The 16,737-nt window shown below is 49.0% G+C and overlaps 1 protein-coding gene across 1 annotated transcript in view; it reads right to left on the reverse strand.

Moving 5' to 3' along the window:
* The window catches only part of ZFHX3 (zinc finger homeobox 3), a gene marked incomplete at both ends in the record, with an annotated part of 173,783 nt that overhangs the window by 31,264 nt on the left and 125,782 nt on the right, over positions 1-16,737 (reverse strand). The window contains one exon of the mRNA XM_080702166.1: positions 12,585-12,692. Within this exon, the coding sequence (XP_080558292.1) occupies positions 12,585-12,692 (108 nt within the window). The remainder of the gene's footprint in view (positions 1-12,584; positions 12,693-16,737) is intronic.

Genomic DNA, 16,737 nt, shown 5'->3' on the forward strand with positions numbered 1-16,737 from the left:
CAGGGCATTCTGTCTCTGATCTATACCCCCAGCCCTTTTAATTTTTGTTTGTTTTGAAACAGGGCCTTGCTAAGTTGCTGAGAGTCGCGCTTAAGTTGCTAAGACTGGCTTCAAAGTTGTCATCCTCCTGTTTCAGTACTAGGAGAGCATCAACATGCCCGACTATTTATTTTGGAGAGAGGGTCTAAGTTGCCCAGGGTGGCCACAAACTTGTGATCTTCCTGCCTCAGCCTCCTCTGTCTCTGGGATTACAGGTGTGCACCACCATGCCTGGCTTCCCAGTTCAGTCTTTAAATATGGACAGTCTCATTCTGCTTCCAACCAGACACTTAACAATGGTTCAGAGAGGAGCTGGGGGTGGGGGGAGGCTGTTGTGAAACAGAAGAGGCCTGCACTGGGAACACCCAACAGAGAGCAGGCTACATGGCGTGGCTAAGGAGGACCTGTCCAGCCTAGTGAGTTTAAAAACTTCTCTTTAAAGCACAGCACCATTCCCAGGAATGGAACTGTGAGCTACGTCGCTCTGGGAATTTCCAAAAAGCATTCTAGGAAAGTACAACCACCTATCCCAAAGCAGCACACTGTGCCTGGATGGTTATGTCAAGACACGCAGGTCTCATCAGCTTCGATTTTGTTTCCAAAAAGGGTTTCAAAGAAAAATTGAATTCCACTACAGATGGGCAGCAACTGTCACTCAGGGAAGCTCTGAATTTTCTCCTCCAACTCAAATATGAACTAGATAGGTCAGCAGATCTAGCAGCTCTTAGATATTGCTATTACTTTACTTTTTATTTGGAAATAGTCATAGCTTCATAAGAAGATGCCAGAAGAGTATAGGTAGACAGGGAGCACATACCCTTCACCCAGGTTACATCTTCAAGTCCAGTTAAAGACTTCCAAGTAGCTGGGTGTGGTGGTACACGCCTATAATCCCAACACTTGGGAGGCAGGAACAGGAGGATCACAGATTTGAGGCCAGCCTTAGCTACGCAGAGATCTTCAGAAACTTAGTGAGACTTTGTTTGAATATGAAAAATAAAAGGGGCTGGAGGTGTAACTTTCAGGTAGAATGCCCCTGAGTTCAATTCCTACTACCAAAAATAAATGAAGGAGAGAGGGAAGGAAGGAAGGAGGAGAGAGGAGAGAGAGGGGAGAGGGGAGAGAGAGAAGGAAGGAAGGAAGGAAGGAAGGAAGGAAGGAAGGAAAGAAAGAAAGAAAGAAAGAAAGAAAGAAAGAAAGAAAGAAAGACAGGCAGACAGGCTGGCTGACTCCCAGGTCTTGGGGCGCCTGCCATTGTGACCCCACTGTCTTCCTGGTCAGTCCTCCTCTCCACCCCCAGGCCTACCATGCATGACTACACCTGCCAAGGCTCTTCCAGGCACTATCCCCCCCTCCCCCGTAAGAGAAAGGAGATACCTCTCTTGCCCAGCAGGGACTCAGGACTTACTGTCTAGCCAAAGAAGAACCTCACGCCTGTCTCTGAGATGGCAGCCCTGAGGATCTGGACCACCAGTGTGTCAGCAGGCCCTGGGGGGCTGCCCTGAGGATCTGGACCACCAGTGTGTCAGCAGGCCCTGGGGGGCTTGTTAAAGACGAAGCCCAGGCCCCACCCCAGAGCTCCTGGTCCTGTAGAAACGAGTCAGAGAATGCGTATTTCCAGTAAGTTCCCAGGTAATGCCGGTGTTCCAGGGACACACTTGGAGGACAAGGCCGGAACCAAAGCTTTTTGTAATTGACGGGAGCCATATTGTTTTGTGGTCTAACTAAAGTTAGGTGAAAGAGTCCTGCAGGGTGCAATGGGGATTGAACCCAGATGTGTTCTACCCTCTGGGCTACACCCCAGCCCTGTTTTTTTTTTTTTTTTTTTTATTTTGAAGTAGGGCTCACTAAGTTAGCACACACTGGCTTGCAACCTGTGGCCCTCCTGTCTCAGCCTCCCAAGAATTGATATTACAGACGTGTGCCACCACACCTGGCTTACCAGGCCTCTTTCCAATGACTCTAATGACATGACATGACACATAGCTTAAACTTGCAGAGGAAAAGCCAGGCCTGGTTTCCAGTGTTTCTCCCCTCGGGCCAAAGAAGGATTCCGGTGAAGGAAAAACCTACTCACTCTAAAAACAAATGCAGGTATATTTTCAAAGCCCCAAACTCGGAAGGCATAATCTCCCGTGTGCGGTTAGCAGTGAGATCCAGAATAAGAGCCTGCCTTGCTTCCAGAAATCTCATTCCTTCCACGTGTCCTAGAGAACATCTATGAGAAAAAGGCAGATACCTGTGGCTCCTTCCACCTGGCACAGACAGGAAGCATCTTTTGGTGTTGGCCTTCCGGTCTAGTCGCCCGCACCCATACCAGCTTAATGCCCCCTTCTGCGCCAGCCCCGAAGGGAGCAGAGATGTACCTGAGCTCCTGTGTGCAGAGGCACACACTCTGAGATGGGAGCTTAGGCTCCACGCTGTGGGGCCTCCGCTTTGCCAGGCTCTGCGGGCCTGGAGGTAGACTGCTGGCCCGTGCTGACCAGCGGGGACTGCTGCTCGGTCTTCATCTTTGGGGAGAAAACAGCACTAACCCCGACATTAGAGGCATCAACCTGTTGCACTAACTCCTTGCTGAAATAGTCATAAGGCCGCTTACCCACACTGCTCTGAGCTTCCAAAAGGACATTTTGTGTTTCAGGCTCCAGATACCTCGCTCCCTCTGGGTCGGGTCCGTGAATGAACCTCCCGTCAAAACAGAGCTTCCACCTTGCTTAGACCAACATTATTAGCTGGCAGTCTACGGAATAACGTCTAGATACTGGCTGCCACCACGAACCCAACTCGTGCCAGGACTTGGGGACCTGCTAAATATTCCTGATTCCTGACTTTGAGGGATTCGGGCAGCCTGCCCGCCTGCCTCTGGCCTCCTGTCAGCTTCCCTAAAGTAGCCTGGTTTCCCTGGCGTCGCCCCCTGAGCTGTAGAGAGTGCATCTGCAGCTGCGACCAGGGTCAGAGGACACTCTGGGGCTGCGCTGAACGCGCTACTCTCTGGCTTCATGACAGGACTGTGATGGTCATGGATTGCCAGATAACCGGAGCAGGAGGGAAACTTCCAGAATCTTCAACTCTGGGTCTTTTGAAGGTTCTGGAAGTTTCCAGAACCTTCAAAAGACCCAGAGGTGCCAGACAGTTGGACAAAACCACTGGTGTTGCCAGTCGTTATGGAACCGGGTCAAAATTAATTAACAGAAGCTCATTTAGTCCCCATTAATTAGGAAAGTTGGACTCTCTGAGTCCAAACACGGCACAGATGGCCAGACACTGGAATGTAATAATACACTTCCAGTCTTTTCCTCCATTCTAAATCTATCTTCCTAAAATACTAAATTTGAAGAGAAGCCAAACTGGTGAAAATAAACACACAAATAAATTGGGTATGTGGGCCAGGCAGGCTAGAGTCCCGGCACTTAGAGGCTTAGACAGAAGGATCTCAAGTTTGAGGGCAGCCGCAGCAACTTAGGTTCCCTGTAGCTTGGTGAGACCTTGTTCCAAACTAAAAAATAAAACAGGGCTGGGGGTATTGCTCAGAGGTAGAGCCCCTCTGGGTTCAATCCTCTGGGTTCAATCCTCAGTAACACACACACACACACACACACATACACACGCACGCATGCGCACGTGCATGCCTGGCAGGTGTCCAGCAAGGGGACAGATACAAAGGACCACTGAGTATAACTTCTCATGACCTTATCAACCAACTCTCCGTCACCCATCCAGGGGTTCTTTCTGCTAGCCCAGGTCTCCCAAGAAAGTATAAGAATCTGCATAGGGAGGAAAGGTATCACCCAGGCCTCCACGAGGCCAAAAAATAGGAATAATCCTCTATTTCCCCCTGCAGGTTTGAAACACCAAGAGGACTAGGGACATCTTCTCTCGGTATCTTGTACAGCAGAGAGAGGACGTTGTTTACATCAATGTTCCTGGGTCTCCGTGGAGTCACCGGGCTCAGCGTGCGCAGTGCTCCACAAGCCTAGAGAGGCGATGTGTTCTGTGGGGAGGGCCTGGGGCACGGCCCCTTCAGGGCTCCTGGAGAGCTGATGTCTGCACACATCCTCTCTCCTCTGGCTGAGTTCCTCCTGAGTCCTCCTGCTAAGAACGGAGGCGCAGTTTGTGCGGTGCTGGTCACTGCTTGGTTCAGAACCTGGCTGTGTGGCCTCAAGCATTTTATTTGACCACACTCAGCTTTCAGTGAAATCACTGGGGCTTGATTACACCTCTGGCACTCATCTGCCAAAGAGATAAGAGTGTCTACGCAGAGGGTTTCCACGACGCTAGTGAGGGGCAGGCGCGTGAAGCCTACTATGGTCTTCCCATCGTGACCGCTCAAACACTGGTTGCCATGGACTTATTTTTGGAAGTATCCGAGAAGTAATATGGGGCCACATGGGGCCATGAAACCATACAGTGAAGCGAAGGGGTACGCTTTTTTAGGGTCAGCACCAACATTCTAAATTTGCCTTTTTTATATAGCAACATGGAGCCATCCTACTCACCCAGGGGTTTGATGTCCAAAAGCAGAAAATAAAATACATTGGATTTGAAGATATTTATGTCATGCTGTTTTACCAAAGGATTGGTAATTAAATATCCAAACAGACTCAAGCTCTTTTTAGGTGCTAGCAATTACAAAACAAAACCCAAGTAGTTGATAATCCATGACCATGAACAGCTGACAGTTCAGTCAGACAATTAGAGAAGGACCGGATTTTCCAGTCCTTGTCCTCTAGTCTTTATGGAAGAAGAGAAAGCCCAATGTTCTCTGAGACTCTAGGTTCTCTATGATGTAAAAGATGTATCTCTGACACAGAAAGCAAACTGGGGCTTGATTATGTAACTCTGGAGCCATCTAACCTATAGGTTGTTCTTTAACTTGCAAAATAAAGATAACACGGATTCAGAAGAACAGAAGAAATTAAGGGAAGTGCTCTGATAGCCCCTGAGATAGGTGCTATGGTATTTCTTAAAAGTCATGATGATTCTATTTTTTTTTTGGGGGGGGGGGTACTGGAGGTGGAACCCAGGGACTTTTCTACCTCCGGGCTATACTCCCAGACCTATTTTCTATTTTATTTGGAAACAGGGTCTCACTAAGTTGCTGAGAGCCTCACTCAGTAGCTGAGGCTGGCTTCGAACCTGCATGATCCTCCTGTCCCAGCCTCCCAAGCGCGGGGATTACAAGCGTGCGCCACCACGTCCGGCTAAGTCATGATGATTCTAATAGCCAGAGGTGCTTCCCCATCAGCACAAAAGCTAAAACTGGAATGATGCAGGGAAGATGAAGATGGCTACATTGTAAGAATCATGCAAATCCATAAGGTGTTTTCTAGAGTGAAGAACAATGATTTGTGCCTTAATTTATATCTCTGCCGCCCTTTATCTAGACCTTGGTGATTACTCTCATTACACTGTGCCAAGATTCTGGGATTGCATACGGCACCTCTTCTAGAAAGTGAGTTCCTCACAGTTTTGCATATCTGCACAAAAATATTTGCTCAGCTGACGTGGTCCCTATCTTTCTCCTGACTTAACAATATAGATTCTCAGAGCCAAAGCCTTTGAATTACTGGAATTCAGGCAAGTCCAGATATACACCACACCCTACATCTATTTTTGCTTCCCAGCATAAAAATAGTTCACGGTTTGTTTTCAATTGCCAGACAGAATTCTGCCTTTAAACAGCCAAGTTACACTGAGAGTGGCTTGGAGAGAGAGTGGGGGGAAGGAATGGGGGGGACGCAGGCTAGGCAAAAGCTGACATTGCCACGCAATTTCCATCGGTGTGAAGGTGTAAAACCCAAGATGGTTTCCATCGGTGGCCATGTGAACCGCAGTGGGGCCAGGCCAGAATCCCTCCCACGCACCCTCCCCTCCTGCAAATTTACTTTGGGGTGAGCTAGAGAAATAAATCCAAATGCCGGAAGGATATATAGTTAGGCCAAAATGATTCCTGTAGAGGTCTGGTGGGGGTGAACGGCCTGGTTTCCAGCTGCGCAGGGCCGGTATAAGGGTGGCCGCTAATAAGCACCCACGCGCGACTCCAAGGGTTCCTTCACGTCCTGCTGCAGCAGAGCCGCGCCGACGGCCCTGTGCGATCATCCCAGTGACACTGGACCAGAGGAGAGCATCCCACCGACACCCGCCATGGAGTGTGGGCTCCGTGCCGGCTGACCTCCCTGCGAGGAGCCTGCTTCAACTCGTCATCCGGGCTTCTGACCCATGTTCTACTGACTAGCCACCGACTGGGCATCTTTGAAAGTGACCAAGGCTCCCACTTTAGAATTCACATTCTACGAGGTTTATACTACTCTACAGCCGTCCTTCTCCAGTTCGATAGATTCATGGCGTTCTAGAACCCTAAGAACTTATTTGGCCCAACCTGCATCTTTGCAGATTTGGAAACTGAAGTCTGGGGGCCCTAGCTAGGTCATGCAGGTAATCTGGCAGCAGAAACGGACCCTGAACCCAGAGTTTCTGGCTCTTATGAGCCCTGTGCTTTCCCTAATTCATGTTTCCTATTAGAACATGCCTTCTTTTGTCTTCACGGACCTAATTAAAGGGGGGAAAAAAAGGAGAAGGAATTTTTTTTTCAAATCCTTTACATTCTCTCTCACAGATTACCTTTCGGGCCCCCGGTTCCCCCATACAATGGCATCTCTATTTATACAAAGCTGTAAACAACAGAGAGAGTAGGGGAGGGCCAGTAATAGATTTCCACCAGGATGTGCCTGACCTGCTTTTTTTCAACCTCAGTAATTAGAAAGGCTGTGGGTCTGCAGGAATTATTCATATGCAGCAGGAGCCGTACACTATACATTTATGTTAAACATGTCAAATCCGATTGAAATCATGCCTGCCAGCTCCGTCTTCCATAAACACGCTTCTCGCTCACCATCGCCCAGACCTTGCCAGCCCATTAATACCCCCTTTAATAGCAATCTTCCAATAGATTCAAATCAGGGACGCTCCAGTGCACTAATTGCTATGTGTTAGGTGAGCATCATGGATTTAAAAAAAAAATTAGAAAGAAAAGTAAAAATCCCTTTAGGCCCTTCTTCTAGAAGAAACACTCCAACTACAATTCCAACTGAAAGATGGTACAAAAATACACACATGAGCATCAGTTAGGGATTTCTGAAGCATTATCATGGTGTCATTTTTAAGCTGAGCTAGTGCTTAAGCCCCCCCCCCTTTTTTTAAAGCACCAATACCCTCTGGTCACCATGTCTCAATAACTAGACCCAGCGGTGGGGCTCTGTGGCTAAAAACCATGGAAGCTATGGTCTTTAAATAACCATCTTGCTAGGATTCTTTGCCAAGAGTTCAATTTTTCCCCCCTAATTATTGGTGATAAAGCATCACGTTAATTGTATATCACTTAATTTACAGCAATTAACGATTGATAGGCTAATCACCGCGCGAATCACTGCTCAGTGGCCGACGCCGGGGGCTCACAATCTAGAACCCACGCGTCGTGAAAGCCAACAAGGGGCCATTTTCATGTTTCAAAAGAGAAAAACCACAAAGCTAGACAGTGGGAATGGCTGTGCCTGAGGGAGGAGGCCTGGCTGCAGAGAGGCTGCCGGGGGCCCCGGGGAGAGACGCACGCTCGCCTTGACTAGATGTGACTGCTGTGCGCCAGGGGCTGGCGCAAGGTGCCACCGGTCACACCGTCACGGATCCCACAGGTAGCGGGGGCTGGTGGCTGTCCCCTACCTGCATTTCACAGAGGAGACACACAGGCTTCCAGAGGCCAAGTCCCTCTAAAAGCAAGGTCATTTTCCAGAGAGCGGGCTCCCTGGCTCCAAATTCACAGCTCTCCTCGTTATCAACCTGCTTTCGGACTGGGCGGGCCACTGGCTCATGACACGACTTATGTCTGGCCATAACCCAGTTCTTTTTGGACACGCAGTGGCTGTCGTGTTACTGATTCTCACTGCACAACTCTGGGGGAGTAAGGCTCAGGCAAGCTAGAACAGAGAGGAAGGCGCCATCACACCAGCACAGAGGCGCTCCTCTTGCTCGAGCTCTCTGGGGCTGTCTTCCTATCTACACGATGGTAGGGATGAGGAGATGGTCACTGGTTATCTCTACTTCATAGGGCAGGGGTGAGGATCGATGGATGAAATGGGTAGAACGCTGCGCACACCCGTTCTGTCTTCACCCAGGCACCCACAGAAGGCAGTGGCAAATGGGGATAAACTTGAAGCTACGACTGGCCCTGACATCAGAAGCCCCCAGCCCCACCTGGCCAACCCGGGGCTGTGGGCAGCAATATCTGGGGACACTCACGGCATGCCAGCCAGGAAGGACGGGGCCAAGGACCAAATGGTGCCCAGCACAGGGTTCCAGCTTAACACAGCCTTTAGAATACATACCAAATTACACCTGTGACACATTCTTTCAGGTTCTGCTTTGTTCCTTTGACTATCAATAAATAGTTGCACATGTGGTTGTTTACGTTTAAATTCATTAAAATAAAACAGTGGTGGTGTGGTGGCACAGGTTTATAATCCCAGTACTTGGGAGGCTCAGAAAGGAGGATCGATGGTTTGCGGCTAGCCCCAGCTGCTTAGTGAGGCCCTTTGCAGTTTAGTGAGACCCTGTTTCAAAATAAAGAATAGAATAGGGCTGGGGATATAGTTCAGAGGTAGAACGCCCATGGATTCAATCTCCAGTACCACACACACAAACAAAAATAGTAAATAAATAAAATAAAACAGAAGCTGGGCATGGTGATACACAGCTGTAACGCCTTGGGAGGCTGAGACAGGCAGGTGTGAAGCCAGCCATCCTCAGCAACTTAGTGAGGCCCTCAGCACCCGAGAAAGACCCTGTTTCAAAATAAAAAAATAAATAAAATAGAACTGGGGGATATAGCTCGGAGGTAAAATGCCCCTGGGTTCTATCCCTGGTACCACAAATAAATAAAATAAAATTTGAAGTTCAGTTCCTCAGTGTGCCAGCTACTCAGTGCTGAAATGGCCACGTGCGGTGTGCGGCTACCGTAGGGTCCAGGGCGGAGGCGGACGTTTCTGTCAGCACAGGAAGCCCCGCTGGACAGCGCTGGCCTGGGCTAGTGCTGTCCTCGGATGATGGGTGCATCCAAGGCAAAGCCCAAGGTCACTGAACTTGTGATGGATGGACCTCTGCCCAGTGCGCTGCCTGGAGGCAGGACCCAGCCACCGGTCATGGAACTGACCCTGATCTGATGCAAATCATTATCTTTTATGTTATTGTAGTTTTGCCACCATTCCAGGTTAAAAAAAAAATGCCTCACAACTCAATTAAAGATTCCGGTAGAGGGATACCCAAAGAAAAACTCAGGAATCATGCTCAAAAAGAAAAAACTAAAAAAAAAAATTTTTTAAAGATAAAGATTATCCATTCTTGTACAGACCCCGAAAACTACATAATCAATAGCTGAGAAAATGACAATTATCCAGGCCCATTTGAAATATTATTAATCTGCATCCTGAGCAGCCACTAATCAACAGAACAAATTGTGAAATCACTATTTATTTATTTGCCAGGAGGAAGTACTCCCCATCACATGTAATCAGATAGGAACAGCTCAATTTAGGGAACAAACGGAACAAAGGTAGATTTTATATATATATAAAATACTAAGGATCCCAAAGAAAGCTCAGAAGAGGTTGCTGGCACCTATATCGATTCCAAGATCAAACTGGCCCAAGTACCTTAATAAAGCCTGTCATTACACACTCAGACACCATAGACAGAATTATGCTTCGGGTCAAAAGAGGATCATTTGCAGGAGTCGGGAAAGAATTCTCCCTTCTCTTTTTCCTCCTGTGCGTCTAGCGGGGCGTACCTCTGAGAGACCCATTCATTCAGATCTGCTCTTCCGGTTTGGGCAGGATGGAGGCTCTGGGGACTGAACTCAGGGGCGTTCTACCTCTGACCTCCATCCCCAGCCCCATTTTATTTTTTTATTTTGAAACAAGGTCTCACTAAGTTGCTAAGAGCCTTGCTAAATTGCAAAGGCTGGCCTTGAGGCCGTGCTCCCCCTGTCTCAGACTCCCAAAATTCTGGGATTACAGGCACAGGCCACCACGCCAAGCTTTCAGAGTCGCTGTTTCCCTCTGTCTTTTAGAGGTAAAGATTAAGCCGGCCTGTTGCTTGAATGAATGCCTGAGAAGCGGAGCCTTATTGAGGACATTCATTTTTACGGTGCTCATTTGACACCTTTTAGTAGTCTCCTGATTGCCTACCACGTCCACTAGCACTATGGAGACACACTCCCACGGAATTATAAACACTGCATAGGCTCTAATTGAACCGACCTTGACAAAGCCTGCCCTGCTCTGGAGGTAAAGCTTTTGAGAAGCAAAGTTGCCAGCACAGGGCGTTGGCCAGAGTAGATGTGCAAACAGGGGCGTTTTACTGTTCTCATAGTGCCCTCCGCCCAGAGGAGGCAGGAAACACACACATCAAATACTATTTTCACGATCCCACTAAATCCTCGTCACTTGCCGGGCATGGTGGCGCACGCTTGTAATCCCAGCATTCGGGAGGCGGTTTTGGTAGGATCGCGGTTTGCAGACAGCCTCAGCCACTTAGTGAGGCCCTCCGCCACTCAGTGAGACCCGGTTTCAAAATAAAGAATAAAAAACAGGGCAGGGGCTGTAGCTCGGAGGTTGAATACCTCTGGGTTCCATCCCCAGACCCGCAAAAAAAAAAAAAAAAAAAAAAAGAAAGAAAGAAAAGAAAATCCTTGTACATATGTTGCTCCTGCCCGCTTCTCAAAATCCCAGGCACCCATTTTACATTTGAACAGAGGAACACAAAGGGTACTTCTGTGTTTCCTCATCTTACTTAACCCAACCATGAAACACACAAAAACTCCTACACAGAGCTCACTATCTGCCGGCGCCTCCCATATGCAAATAATCCTTGTGGTGGTGTTAGGGTCATAGGTACTATTTAAAATCCCATCTCTCGTGAAGAAATCGAGGCACAGAAAGGTTAAGGAGACCCCGAGCCAGGTCACACAGCTCAGAAGTGGCAGCCAGGATGAGAAACCAAGCACCGGAATTGTGACGCCACACAGATGGCCCGAAGGTCACCGGGGTGCGGGCGGCGTTAGTGGCATCCTCTCCCCGGCGCGCCTCTCTGAGCAGGTATGTCTGACTGCCACCTGAGCTGACTGTGTAGACCCAGGCTTAACACCACAGCCCAAACTGGGGCCTAGGTCCAGGCAAAGCCACACAGGCAGAGATTCCCCTTAACACACCTGGGGCCACAAGCAAGAATGTCCCTCCCCTACTCCCCAGTCCTTCTGGAAGGTTTGACCCTACCCTTCAGCAAGGGCCTAGGTGGAAAGGGGGTGCCGAGAAGCGGGACGGTGAAATCCACCTGCCGCACCTCCACTCGTTCCAGGGCAGCGTGGCCAGTCTCTGTCTCCCAGGAAGCACTGGCCGGGCGTGTCGCCGCCTCTGGCTGGTCCCGCGCAATACTTGGAAGTCGTTACGACCATCTCTTGGCTTTTCTCCTCTCTAGGCTGAATGGCCCCGCTGTCTGCAGCCTCTTCTCAAGAAACAGTATTTCTCAGCCTTCGGCCACCAGCATCGCTCTCCTCCGGCCACCCCCCAAGACTCTGTGTCTTGTTTAAACAGCCAAGACCAACACCGAACACGGTTTAACAACAGCCTTGCCTAGGATCATAACAAAGGCCCCACCAACACAGGCTCTAGAAGGTCAATATTTTTTTTCCAAAGAATTCAAAGTATTGTAATATTGATAACGGTGGTAAAAAAAAAAATCACATTGGCTGAATAAAATAATGTCTGTTGACCCATCATTTGGTGTTATTATTATTGCGGTGGTTCCTGGGAGCCCTTCTCTGTCCAGTACAGTCTTCTCACACATGACTTTGCTCCTTCTCAAAACAAAACAACCCCGAGCTTTCCCTTCTCTGTTTCAGATCTTCTTTTCCCTCAAACACAGAAATCGGATCATCTGGAGACACGGCTCTTCTGCTCTCGGCGCTGGCTCTTCCAGAAATTGCACTTCCTCTCTTGGCTTCTTCAATTTCTTCTGCTTTGGATAAGATGTCCTGCCTGGCTACACTGCCTGTCTCCCACGTGGGGGGATGCCCGCGGTGGGTGCAGGCCCAGGAAGATCACGCAGGCCCCGCCTGAAGACCACCCTTTGGTGCTGACTCCCTTGGAGACCTTGAGGCCCAGCTCAAGTTCCAGAGAACAAATCCCCCTGCAGGACCTTCCACAGTGGAAGAGTGGCACTGGGGCAAATGATACCGAGGAACTACCCAAGAAATGTGACCTCAGACATCTACATGATGCTCAATAAACAGGTTGGCTTCGGGGCCATTTAAAAAAAAATTAAGTTCTTAAACAGATTGAAAGTGACCACTCACAAAAGCCAAAGAAAATCCCTTTCGTCCAGAGCATAGTCCCCGCCTCCCCTGCCTGGTGGAGAGTAAGGCTGTTTCAGCCCCCCTCCCCCGGCTCCTCACTAGCCTTGTCCAGGGGAGGAAGCTGGGGCAGTTGCACACACACTACCTGTCCACTTGCTCTGGTCTTTCTCGCCTCCGCTCTCTTGGTCTTTAGTGAGCTCCTCTGGATCAGCAGCCGTTTCACTGGGTCCTTCAACATCTTCAATGGCTTCTTCTGGAATGGGAAAAAAGCCAAAATGTCAAAGATTAAAAATATAAAGAAGACAAAGGCTTCTCAGCCCCTATTCCAAAGAATCTCCAACCAGGAAACACAGAAGCCAATGACGTTGACAACACTAAGGTATACAGAGGGCTCAGGACATAGTTGGTGTGAGGTTGGGATCATTTTAGACATGTGGCTGTTAGAGATTTCTAAACAGATTCTGAGTGCCTCACTTGACCTCTTCCCAATGGAAATACCAAACCTCCTGAAGCAGTAACTCCATCCCCATCCCTGAAGTTACATGTCTTTTATACCTGAAAATGCAAAAAAAAAAAAAAAGAGTAGCCACATGTTCACTTCTTGCTTCTCCGTCCCCAGAGCATCTAGCACTGGACTAGACCAGACCCAGCCTCTGGCCCTTCGCCCACTGGCAGTATCTATGCACCTACCAGGCTGTGGGCAGAGGGATTTTTGCAGTCCTTCATGTTCTAAAGGGTCACAGAATGTCAGCAGTAGGATTTCATTGACCTAAGGAGACGTAGGAACTGAATATCATCTTGTGCGCATGCGGAGTCCATGATGAGACGCAGCAGGATAAAGGTGTATAACAGAGCCGTATACACTTCCCTTCTGAATTCATTCCACTTTTTGCTCCCTATAGTCTAAAACTAACCCAAGTTATGTCCCCCAGCTCAACGACAGTGTTGTCGTGAAGGGAGAAGGATGCCAGTTCCAAAACGTGTGGCTACTTTTTTTTACATTTTCAGGTATAAAAGACATGTAACTTCAGGGATGGGGATGGAGTTACTGCTTCAGGAGGTTTGGTATTTCCATTGGGAAGAGGTCAAGTGAGGCACTCGGAATCTATTTAGAAATATCTAAATATCATTACCAAGGGAGACAATGTCTGCCCAAGTGGGGAAGAAGAAGAGATGCTCAGAGTGAAGGGAAGGAAAGCGAGACGCCTCCCTCTGTTGCTCCGCCTCTGCGGATCATTATCCAAAACCTCCATTCAGTGAAAACGGGTTAAATGAGCAAATAAAGCAAACAAACCAAGGCGAGAACCATTCTCATCACGAAGAGATTGACAGGACCCTCTGAAGAACGCGCCCCTCGGTGCAGAGCCATGAAGGTAGGGTCACCCCCCCCCCACACACCCCAGTCACCCAAGGCTGGCGCCTTCCAGAGGGAAGAGCAGACCCAGCAGAGAAAGAGGGTCAGGGTACAGTGCAGGACCCTGGACTGGGGTTCCAGCAAGCGTCACCACAGGCCTCTCCAGTTTCAACTTTACTTTGCATTTTATTTTATTTTATTTTATTTTTTTTGGTACTGGAGATTGAACCCAGGGGCATTCTATCTCTGAGCTACACCCCAACCCTAATTTTTATTCTTTATTTTGAAACAAGGTCTCACTAAACTGTGGAGGGCCTCATTAAGTAGCTGAGGCTGGCGCCAAACCTGGGATTCTCCTGTCGCGGCCTCCCAAGAACTGGAATTACAAGCATGTGTGCCACCACGCCCAGCTTCCAACTTTAAACAATGCAGACGCCATACTCTCCAACTCTCCAGAAAATAGCCTCTAAATTTTACCCCCGAAAGAAAGTCAAAGAGGTAGAAGTAAGTTGACCTCGAGGGGTTTCTAAAACACTCAAGGAACAGAGCACCTTTTTAGAATGAGATTTTTCTAATTCTTCCAGAGAGATGATGGAGGTTCAAGTACTGGAAGACTGAACTGCGGCTCAGAGAACATTCTTTCTTCGTTACCAACGACAGGGGTTTTAAGAGGCAGTTGTGGGAGAAAGCAGATGAAACCAAGCACCGTCTGTTTCCACCTCCGACCATGGGCTCCACGTACAATGTCTACACCTGCTTTCTGTCTCAGTGCACAGCAAAGTGACCATCAAGGAAGTTACCACCCTTCCCTTGGTTTACACAGAGCCAAATCAGGCAACTTCCACCACGGCTAGAAGTTAATCAGACACGGCCCGATGGTGATGCCATATATCATTTAGTGGAGAAGAAATATGTTAAGCATTTAGCAGAATAATAAAAAAGCAAGTTACGCAGCATGATATGCGTCCCACCTCAGTTATGTCCAGGCAAGATCTTTCGTGCACATTTCTAAGCATTTGAGAAAATTATTCAATGCTATAATTATAAAATTCATCTTTGAATGGTGACTCAAACCAATGGATATTATTAAATTGGGCTTACTCAAATTAGCCAGGTCTCTTAAAACATACTCATTTGTCCCAATACACACTGTAATAGACAATATTGGTAGCATCTCTGATTAGGGAGAGAGATGGCTCGGCGGTGCCTCCTGTCCAGCACACACGCGGTCACCGCACACAGGACGCCCCCATGGCCGACAGTGCCCTGATTTGGTGGTCAGCGTGTCTGAAGGAGCAGAGCTTCTCTCTTACGCCTGATGTGACCTGCAGCTACCGGAGCAAAGCTAAAGACTCACTGCCACCGGGCCCTGACCCCGGCTCTGAGCCTTTCCAGACAAATCCATTCAGAAGACAGACTGCAAAGAATACAGTGGCAGGTCGCCGGTGCCACGGGTGAGGAGTCCCCGGGCACGCTGGGAACATTCCTGGCATTCGTTCAGTGGCCCACCGGGCCTTCACTTTCTCCTCTCTTTTTTTTATGGTTCTGGGGACTGAAGCCAGGAGCACTCTACCACTGAGCTATGCCCCACCTCTTTTCTAAAATTATTATTTTTGTTTGTTTTGGAAACCGGGTCTAAGTTGCTGAGGCTGGCCTCAAACCTGCGATCCTCTCGTCTCAGCCTCCCAAGTACGGGGATTACAGGCATGCACCACCGCGCTCAGCCCTGAGTTCCAGTGTGAGGACACATTAAAGTAGTTATTTCAGAAGCTTATCTTGTTCTTGTTTTTTTTTTTTTTTTTCCTTTTCATGATTTGCAAGTTCTATTCTTGAGTTCCTAGGTTTAATGCCATAATCTGTGACTCACTCGCTAAAAGGCTGTTGTGTGCTTAGTGGGAGAAGAAATGATTGAGAAACTTCTGGACAAGTCAGCTCTGTTTGCAGGGAACATTATCCCCATCCCAGTTCAAATACCCGGTCCCAGTCAGCCAGGAGCAGGAGCTCCCCTGCAGTTCCAGCTGGCACCTACAGGTGTCGCCCTCTGCATGGCCAGGCCCGGGGAGGGCAGAGGCCCAACCTGAGCATGTGGAAGTAATATATGTCTCCAAGTGAACTGTCTGGTCCTGGAGAAATAAAATAGGACATTCATAAGCAGTTACACCATCTGTCTTTATACCATCATCATCAACAACAAGAAGGGGGGAGAGAAACTCTTAAAAATGGATAGAAGCCCAGGCTGACAGTAACCGGAAAACTGAGCCCTGGCTACCAATAAAGGCGGAGAAATGATTAAAAAACAGGGTTACCAACTGCTGGGCAGCCCAGGCCCACGGTGCTCTGCAGACAGGGTGTGTTCTGCTAGTCTCCAGAGTGTGAAGCACACCCGCACACCAAGAGCCAGGCCTCGGGAAAGGCTTGGTCTCCCGGCCCTGGGCGCCAGGGGCGAAGGGAGAGACGGCATCGGGCTCCAGAGCAGAGAGCCGCGTCCTGCTGCTCCGCTCGGGCTGCGCTCCAGCCTGCGTTCCCTGTAGGGATGTGTACCTGACGCACACGTGCTGACAGCCCAGAACGGAGGGGACGTTTCTCCCCCAGCGCGTCTCCCCGTCTTCTCACGAGGTCAGTGGCAACTGGCCGGGGTCATTACAGAAGCCATGCTTTTTTTTTTTTTTTCCTTTTCTAAAATATCAGCTACTGACAGATGGTGGGAACACGCAAAGGCGTGAACTGATGGTGGGTTTTATCTGGAAACCCTGTCTCTCACTCAGAGGAAGAGCTCTCTTTCCTTCACCAAAACACACAGCAGCCAACCGTGCCACTTTCAAGGCTGAAACAGACGCCTCCAAACCGTCTTCCCCTCCAAGGGTCTGGGGTATTTCAGATCCCAGCCAGGGCACACCAGGAACCCGTACTCAAGGGTGCTGCCGGCCGGGGTGAAGAGGCCATT

The sequence above is a fragment of the Muscardinus avellanarius genome (genome assembly GCF_963383645.1).
Source record: "Muscardinus avellanarius genome assembly, chromosome: 10".
Classification (NCBI taxonomy): domain Eukaryota; kingdom Metazoa; phylum Chordata; class Mammalia; order Rodentia; family Gliridae; genus Muscardinus; species Muscardinus avellanarius.